The sequence below is a fragment of the Prinia subflava genome, chromosome 3 (genome assembly GCF_021018805.1).
Source record: "Prinia subflava isolate CZ2003 ecotype Zambia chromosome 3, Cam_Psub_1.2, whole genome shotgun sequence".
Taxonomy (NCBI): Eukaryota; Metazoa; Chordata; class Aves; order Passeriformes; family Cisticolidae; genus Prinia; species Prinia subflava.
The window spans coordinates 67,581,712-67,591,499 of record NC_086249.1 but is presented as its reverse complement, the minus strand read 5'-3'; the positions used below and the strand labels follow the sequence as shown (position 1 = coordinate 67,591,499).

Below are 9,788 nucleotides of genomic sequence, written 5' to 3'. Positions count from 1 at the left end.
TTAAAAAAAAAAAAAAAAAACCAAAACCAAAACCAAAACCAAAAAAAAAAAAAAACCAAAAAAACCCTGTGTATTATTTTATGCTTTTAAATTCTGAAATGCAGTCTTTTCTTTGATATTTCCAGTTGCTTCAGCCCTGCCTGTTTAATTTGTTCCCTCCACATTTTCTCTGCAGTTGATAACAACATTGGGTATCACACATCTGTTCTGTGCCATATCTCCCTCTGGCACTGGAGAGGAAATCTTAATCCCTGTTTCCTGCTGTCATCTCATCCTAAAGAGGCAGATCAGTAACAAAGGAGGTGCAGTTCTCATAAAACTGCCCAAATATTAAAATGGTTTAATCTTCTACTAGGGAAAGCCAGAGAGTCTCACCACACGCCTTACTTTTTACTGCACTTTGATCCTTTGTGTAAGCTACAAATATTTAGCATTTCACATCTACCATATCTGAATACACAAAAAAATCCATTATCACCTTCAAAATGGTGCAGAGAATAAAGAATAGAGATTTTATTATATAGATTAGATTTATTAATGATAGAAATCTCTTTTGTCTTTTATTTAGAACCCATGTAACAGTTCCAAGGTAAGAAAACACTTTTTGTTTCCTTCTCAGGCCCCAGAACAAGTGTCTCCATGAATATTAGCACTGAGATGTGTTTTATACAAAGTGATTCCTGCTCTAGTTGATCCTGTATGAGCTGGGTGAACTATTTGTATCTCCCAAAGCCCCATGCAAAGACAGTGAGTTTTGATCTGTATAAACAAAATCAGCGAGGGGAAAGCGAGGAGTGCTGTAGAGAAGGATGTGTACAAAGGGCTGTGTGAAGCCTGATCAGAGAACTGGGTGTCTGACAGAAGATGGAGTAATGGAGCTTTAAGGAAAAAAAACCAACCAATGGGACAAAGGCAGAGTAATCCTTTTCCTAGCCTACTCTCCCAGCTTCTGACAGCCAATGATTTATGAACTTCTTGAGCAAGTAGTTTCCTCAGGAGCACCTTGCTTATTAACCATTCACACCCCCTTGAATAATTGGTTTTAATAATTATTTTTGACTTCCAGACACATCCATTAGAAATTACAGTGTATTAAAAAACCTTGTTGGTTTTAAACATCCTATTTAATGCTTTATTTGGGCAGTCTTCTGTTGTGAGAAACAGTGAATAGTTCCTGATTCACCTACTCCCCTGCTTCTGTCTGTCCTGCAACCACTTTGAGTTCAGTTTGGTGATCAGGCATAAGAATGATGAGAAGAGTCCAATTCCAGAAGCTTGGAGGTTGAGGAGGCCTTTTGTTTGTTTGTTTGTTTTCTCCCAATGATAATAAATAATATGGGACAGTATTTTAATAGCAACAAGGGCAGATGAAGATCCTCTCTTAAAATTTAACTTCTTTATCAGTTAACCCTTTTTAGCTTTGCACTTGCAATGTGTTTTCTCACCACACTCTCATTTCCAGCTATGTCTTTAAGCTTTTACTTGTTTTAAGGACAGGGGTCCACACTTGTTGGTGTTAATACAGAGCCTCAGGAGCTCATCTACAGAGCTGCCATTTCTTTTCACTTGCTCCCAGAGACTGACGGGCATCCCAAATGAAACTCACTTCCTCCTTACCCTGAGGATGAGGAGAGGTGGCAGGTTCCAAAAAGAGTTTGGCTTTGTAGCTGCAAGGAGAAAGTTGCTATGGCTGTCTCATTTTACAAGAAGGCATTTTTCCATGGGCACATTATTCACACTCTTTAATGATGGGAGGAACAGGGATAGGGAGAAGACCTGGCTAAACCTGTACTGATTTAACATTTAACTTTCTCTTTGTTTTCTTTCATCTCCATCTACTGGCCAGAAGCAGCTTTACCTGTAGCACAGAACAGCTGACATGCAACCATTGCATCCACATGCTTCTTCACACTATTGACAAAAATTGGCAGCTTTGGGGGTTTGGTGTTTCTTTGGGTTTGTTTGTTTTCCAGGGATACCAACTCTCTAAACAGACTTCACAGTAAAAGATGTCTCTTGGGCTTTTATTCTCAGGTATTTAAAAAAGGTGATGTTGCACAATTTAGTTCCGTAGGCAAAGTTAGCTTCCCTGATTCAATATTCTGTGTGACATTATTTCTCACCAATCTGAATGCAAAATATGAATTTTATTCCAAGCTCTTTTTTTTGGTTGAAAGATTTGCACTGATTTTTAAGACAGTATATGAATTGAATATTAACCCTTTCAATTAATTTACAGCAGATCTTATCACCACCATACACAAGACAGGCCTGTGCAGTTATTAAGGAACAGCATTTTGTTAACAACACATATTATATGAAAAATTGTACTTCAGATTTATTTTAAATAAAACTTTCTGTTGCTTCATAGGAGAAAAAGCAGCCACACATTTAGTGCAGAAATAGTAAGCTGAAGAAATATCCCTTTCTTTTTTGCTTCTTACCCACCATAAGAGGACACTGGCCACATGCAGTAGGTAGCAAGCAGTGGTAATGGTGTTGGCAAAATGAGACAACTAACAACCTGCAGAGCAAAACTGACTGAAGTCAAACTTGTGATTCCCATCAGTCACCATTAACTTGGGAATACTTCACTATATACTCCTGGGTAGTGGTCCTTTGAGGAAACTCTGGCTACATATGTACTCTTCCCACTCTTCTGGAAGAAAATTCCATTCCATCAATGAGTATGGCTCATCTGGTGCCTCATGGGAGCTTTGAACCTCTTCTGCTAGCAAGAACACACAAAAAACCACCCCAAAACAAAAATAAAACAAACCCCCCACCAAACAAAAAACACCCCAAAACCCATGAAAAAACCAAAACCCAACCAACCCCAAAACAAATCCTGACAAAAATCCAACAAATCTCCTTAAGTAAGTGAAATTCCACTACATGTACCTGTCTGCATCTAGAGTTACATCAACACAAGTTATTCTTAAGCCTAGAGTGCTAATACTAAACTCAAAAGACATTCTGATTTCATGGTTTAGCAGCCAGAAAAATTCCCTGCACCTGAACTGAAGTCATGGGCAGCCTTTGGAGTGATAAAGCAAAATCATGAAAGCCAAAACTGACTTGTACCTCCAGGTCCTACCTTTCCTTCCTGAAAACGCGCAGAAAGTTTATCACTGGTCTGAACTGCAATGATAGGAAATGATCTGTTGCAGAGTTGTAGTAACAGTGTCTCTCCACAGCAGAAACTGCAATTCCTTATCTCCGAAGCAAAGAAATGAATTTCACACAAACTCCAGCCTTGCAGGACGTCCTGATTTCAGCTAGGGTAGTGTAAATTTCTTCTCAGTAGCTGTTACAGTGCTGTGTTTTGGAATGAGAATGTTGTTGATAACACACTGATGTTTTGGTTTTTGCCAAGTTGTGTTTATCCTAAGTCAAGGACTTTTTTTCCCCCTTTGTCTCATGCTCTGCCAATGAAGAGGTACACAAAAGAAACCGGGAGGGACCATAGCTGGGACAGGTGACCCAAACTAACCAAAGGGATATTCCCCACCGCAGAATGCCATGCACAGGGTATGAACTGGGAGGGTTACCTGGAAAGATGGCTCATCTGGGTTTGGGAAGGTGGTCTGGAATCACTCAGCAGGGGTGAGAATTGCACTGAGCATCATTTCTTTGCTCATCAGGAGGAGATATTCCAGGGCTGCCACTCCCATGCTGATTTCCTAAATAGGCTCACAAGACCTGAGAGGTGATGTGGCTTCTCTACCAGGTAATTAAAAAGACCAGAGTCAATTCAGTGAACAAAATCTGTGAACTTGTGAGAAATGTAAAGACCAAACATTTAGGCCTCGTGGGTTGTGAGGAACAAGATACTACTTTTGAAATGCAAATACTCTAATACACAAAAGTGATTGAAAACTCAAGAGACAAAGCCAGATTTCTACTGGAGTAATTGTACTTTGGCTGAGGTTAGCATTTAGCATTCCTATCTATTCAAAGATAGGAAACACAGCTGTCATGTCCTGAGTAGGTCTCCATTCCTGACTTCTCTTTTGCATCAGAGAAGGTGCTGTAGAAGCTTTTTCCTGAACAAACCCCATGATTTCTAGTCAATATTGAACCCATACCTCCAAGTCTCAACAGAGGTTAAGCTGACCTGACAGATGTTCTTCCTTGAAGCAACACAAACATCTTCATGATAACCATGAAGGGAAAGGACCTGTAACTAGACAGACACTTAGATCCTGTTTATTGCTTCTTGCAGGACAACAAATGGATTTCTTAGAATTTAAGGTACCATTGGGCCCCATAAAAGGAAGTAGCATTGTCAAGTTAGCAAAGGAAGAGCAAAGCAAATCATAGAATAGCAAAGGCTAAGGCTCCTCCACAAAGATGCCCAACAAAACACTTCAAAGTTGAGATAACATGCAGTGGCAAGTGCCTGACATTTGTTTTACTTTTAATAGCACCCTCATTGTACTTTGAAGACTCAGTGTATGTGTGCACCCCTACAGATACCACTAAGGCAAAACAAAGCTCAAGTTCAAGAGCCTGAGGCAGCTGCATAGTCAATACAGACAAGCATACACAGAGTCAATAGAAATTCACCTTCCTTAATTCTTTATTTCATCAAAAATTCCAACTGTGCAACACGCCTTACTCTCACGCATGTACTCCATACATGAGACTGACAGATCTAGATGTGTAGAGAACAGACAACATTTGGCATAACAACAACTCTTCTATGCTGGGGAATACCAGCCTTTGCACTCAGCAACACTTTGAAGTCTCTGCAGGGAAAAAGCAATCACAGAATGCCTCAGCAGTACACAAAGCCCATGTTGAAAGCGGGAAGGCTACAAGTTACTTTCTCACAGATTTTGCACAAGATTCTCCAAGGGATCTTGTAGACAAAGCCAGATAAAGGAGACTTGATATTCATCTGCATCATTATCTGTCATGAGCAACCTAGAGCTGCAAACACAAAGCAAATAGCTTCACGTTCAGAACAGTAAGAACAGATGAGAGTTTAGATGGGAACTCACCCACTACTTTTGAAAGCAGTGCTCATGAGTGCTAGTTACTCTCATATGCTTATTGAACAGGCTAATGGAACTCCAGCACTGGAACACCTGCATGGTGTTCTCCAGTTGTGCTTTGTTACTGAGTGCAACTTTGAGCACTTCTGTGTGGATGTCTAGGGTGGATTTGGTATCTCTTTGTTCAGGCAAAGTGAAACACTGCTATTGTTTGCAGTGCTCTTTACGCTACACTAAGTACATCTCTCAACCCACACAATAGCTGAGCAGTTTGTTAAAGCAAGATTGGAGTTATACCCAGGAAAAATGGTTAAATCAAAACTACCTTTACCCATATCAGTACCACAATTTAAGACTGCTTTGGCTCCTTCATAAAGATGACACTTTAGATACCTGCAGATAAAGTTACTGTTCTACTACTATACTTTCTTTGGGCAACAGTACTTAAGTGCAATGAAGAACAGGAATGGTTGACTGCTTAAAAATTCTGTATTAAGGAACCAGAAAAGCCAAGATTAGAGATCCAGACAGCTTTTAAATAGGTGGAAAGAGAGCATAGTTTTTAAAGCTTGCACAAATTGAGAAAACACCACAGCAGCTTTTGGATTAACCCTGACAAGTTCAGTGGGGACAGGCAAGAATAGATCTCCAGTTGGGACCCAGAACCAACTTACCTGTCAGGCTGACAGGGATTCACTTTGCTTTGATAAAACAATTAACAAGGTAAAAGCAACGGCAGAAAGTTCTCTGCCACACAGAGCAACCCCATCTCCTGGTTCCATTTGTTCTGTTACTTTAACTAAAAGGAAGGCAAGAGGATTACAGCTGGTCCATTAGGAGAGCAATTCAAATGCTGCTGATGTTACAGAGAGCCAAAGCTGACACTGTTTCTGGGAAATGCCAAATGTACTACAATTCTCACCACATAGTCCAAAGAAAGGGAAAAAAAACCCCTAAGCTTTAAGATCTAAGAAAAAGTACAAAAAGTCTGCTGCAGGGAAAATTTTACATATTTTAGACTAAGGGGAAATTGAAATAACAAATACCTAAAAAAACAAACCTCACAAAGAAGGAAGATGATGGATAAGAGTATAGAAAGATTGTTGTTAGGACTAGTGCTTGGGATAACTGACATGACTTACTAGTTCTCTCACAGTACTCATATCCAATCCTTAGCATTCATCTTCCTGATGCATGAATGCTTGAATTTCTGTAAATAAGAGATTACCAATACTGAACAAAATGAAAATTGGAACAGTACTTTGTTGCACTGTTTCAGCTGCCTCTAAACAACCTACATTGTCAAGTTCTATAGTTAAGGCAGTTTGTCCCACAAACCTTTGGGTATAATGGTCCTGGGCTGGTTTTGGTACACTTCATTCTTTATTTTCTTTTCTGAAACACTTTCAAAGGCAAAACTAAGTTTATTCTTTAGTATGAGAGGCATTTATTACATGTAAAGTTCTACCTTCTCTTTTTATAAAGGAAGAAAGCTTACACCCTCTTTGTGAAAAGATCTGTTTCAAGAGACAATTGAGATCAACCTGAAGAACACTTCAGTAAGAACTTAAGTTTTTAAAGATCAATGCATGTATTACCAGCTTTGAAGTAACAGAGTGGAAAAACCTCACTCACCTTTGTTAAAAATCACATACTCTGTGTGCCTCTGTTTGCTGGTTGATGATGTATTGCTCTTGAAGTACCAGAAAGACCTGAGAAGGTTTTTTTGATTCTTTCAGGTCAGACTGTCAACTGCATGATTGTTTGAAACGAAACACAGGCTACTACAACAGGTTTGCTGCCTACCAGATCACGTTGCACATCTGCAGCTGGAACAACACTACATTTTATAAGTTAAGAAATGCAATTACATCTGAACATGAAAAACGTTTTAAAGTCAAGATATGTATATTTACTGTCACACAAGGAATGCCATTAAGTTTCCATTCTACACACTCAGGTGAAAAATTTGTTAAAAAGTCAAGAAACAAAAAAGCATAAAATCTGTAATAGGCAACAATATACAAAGTTTCAAATATAAAATTGTGACTTGTATAGCTTGTTATTTTCATTTTTTTCACAAGAGTAAATTAAAAGAACCACACATCACTGAACTTCTACACAAGCTTCTTGTGTTTCAATGTCATTTATTGAGGAGTGAATGAGATACTGTCAGACATGCCAAAGAGACTTCACATTCAAGGGCTGGAAGCTGAACAGCTTTCCTCATTGAGTCACTGTACAAGTTGTTTTTGGGAATCGAAAGTGCGATCAATGAGGTCTTCATGCTCGATGTTTGTCTTCAGTTTTTCATCTTTTGATCTACTACCTTGTTGGGCAGAAGGACACTTTCTACCCTACAAAGACTCACACTCCAATTAATACAATTAATACTAGATGTAGAGAAACGTTTATCTGTTATAACGTACATCTACTGCTGAAGGTCTGATGTCTAATGAGAAAATTCAACTTGTTTCCCTTTCACCATCGTATGGATGGCTGATACCGTTAGAAAAATACTCTTCAGTGCTATTGTAGGGTTTACAGGAAACTTCTTTCATGTTGTGGGATAGAAACCGATTTAAACACCGTTCTGAAAGAATGCTTCTTCTTGCTGCCACTGCCTGTAGGTTGCAGAAGAATGGCCTACACGCACTACAGTTCTGATTTTACTCAGAAAAGAAACAAAAGAAACCTAAACAATAGGGTAAACGTTTATTTGGAGTTAGTTTTCTTGCAGATGATAATTAAGGCCCTTCAAGCAGAGTTCAGGAGCTCCTGTATGGCTGCCTGTTGATCTGCATTGAGCTGTGATATGCATTCCGTCCACAGTCCTCCGGATGTCTAGAAGAAAAATGAGAAATGGTTTTTATGCAGGCTGACAGTGTCCAAGGCACATCCTAAACTTTGCTATGTTTACAAAGCTCAACATTCACTCAGCTTATTCCTGTAATACACATGCCGAAGAGATTGAAATCTTCAGTGATACACAGCTACAACTCGAGATGCTCCAAAAGGCTCAACAGCAGCAGAGTAATTGATTTGGAACTCCTGGAACTCTCTGTAACAACTATGTGGGCTGACAAATGTGTTAACCACAGCCTAAGCCATTTGCTTGTTTTGCACTGAAGTTAAAAGACCAATGTTCAGGCAAAACTGAACCATGCCTCTTTCACATGAGTGTTTTAGGCATTGGTGCAGCAATAACACACTCAGAGCTTCAAGGTGAGCACTGGGATTACAGCACAATGTGCTACAACATGTAGTTTAGTTCTAAATACCATTAGGCATTTTAGACTCTTTATGTATGATGAAATATTGCAGAATTAAATGTACTCGTCCAGCATTTCTAATGCACATTTAAATTGATACTTTACGCTGAAATATTTCTGGCTTGACAATACTGAAGCAAAGAAGTTTATATTCAATTCCAATAATGACCATGTTGCTCATGTCAGACACTGGCAGTGAAACAGCTTACTGAGATCATTAAAAAAAAAACAGTCTCCTGAAATCTGGGAAGCAGGAGCTTGTTAGCAACTACATTTGTTAAAATTCGTATCATAATATAAAGCTCTTACAGTCAGTAAGAGTACAAATGTCTTACAGCTTTACTGAAGTCAAAATACTATGTTTGAAGAAAAATAGTGGTTGGTAACACTGTGCTAAAATTGTATTTTTAAAAATACATGACTTTTAAGATTTTTTTTTTTCCTCCTTGGTCTAAAGGTACATCATTCAGCCAATGCTGAATCAATCCTGGCCAAACCTGGACATTGCTGTACACAACTAATCTACACATGTATGTGCCACTGTATTGTTAAGAAAATAAACCTTGATGATTTGAGGTACAGTGAACAAACGCATTCGGTAAACCCTAACACAATGGTCCATTCCCAATGGTGAGTACTTTAAGTACTAACAGCAAGGATTTGTATCTGGCAGGCAAAATCTAGAGCAGTCACTTACACTACTTTCACTTTGAAACTTGGCTTAATTTCCTTCTCTTTATGCCTTCAGAATTGAAACAACTTTTTCTACCAGACAAAATGGATCTCTCAAGCTGATGCACTCATACAGGTGAATCTTTCTAGTATCAGGTGTTCCTAAAATTCTTGAACCTGAATTTTGCCAAAGCAGGTCAGGTAGAAAGGCCAATAATTGAAGATCTGCTGCTCAAAATCCTCCATGCTTTTTTTATGAGTGAGATGCTTACCAGGCACACTCCTTTCTCTCATTAGTACTACATCCACTCAACAACATCTGGCCCTGGAGCAGATCTGCACTATGAGCACTATCACAGCACTGTAGAAAAGCACTGTTTAAGTACCTGGACATCCCCATCATCATTAAGTGACTCATTATGGCATAAAGGAAGTAAACCTTTCCCAAAGGCAGGGAAAACATTGAACAGCCACCTATATTGCACTGGATTGAAAAGGGCAGTAATAAAATAACTTGTGGGTTGCACTCATTCTCTAACAAAGAACCCAAGCTGCTGCTGTACTAGAAAGTCACCACAGGATGCTGGCGACCCTTACAAGAACCACATGTTGGATCAAATCCTGCAGTACAGTTCACTGATAAAAGGACATGCAGATATTTCTCCAGATTCTAATTTCCGACTCAGAAAATAAACCCACAAAAACCTAATACTGGCTTGCACATTAACAATCTTGATGCATGAAAGTTAGTTACAGTTATTTTATTCAAGTGCAAATGTCACCAAGTTTTATCATTAATCACTCATGGAACATCCAAGGATCTCCAAGATCACTGGCTAAACCA

The 9,788-nt window shown here is 39.0% G+C and overlaps 1 protein-coding gene across 1 annotated transcript in view; it reads right to left on the bottom strand.

Annotated features, from left to right (window-relative positions):
- Positions 1 to 4,554: 4,554 nt before the first annotated feature.
- The window catches only part of IPO5 (importin 5), a 44,932-nt gene continuing 39,698 nt past the window's right edge, over positions 4,555 to 9,788 (bottom strand). The window contains exon 26 of the mRNA XM_063392334.1: positions 4,555 to 7,844. Coding sequence (XP_063248404.1) covers positions 7,758 to 7,844 — 87 coding nt within the window. The 3' untranslated portion in view covers positions 4,555 to 7,757. The remainder of the gene's footprint in view (positions 7,845 to 9,788) is intronic.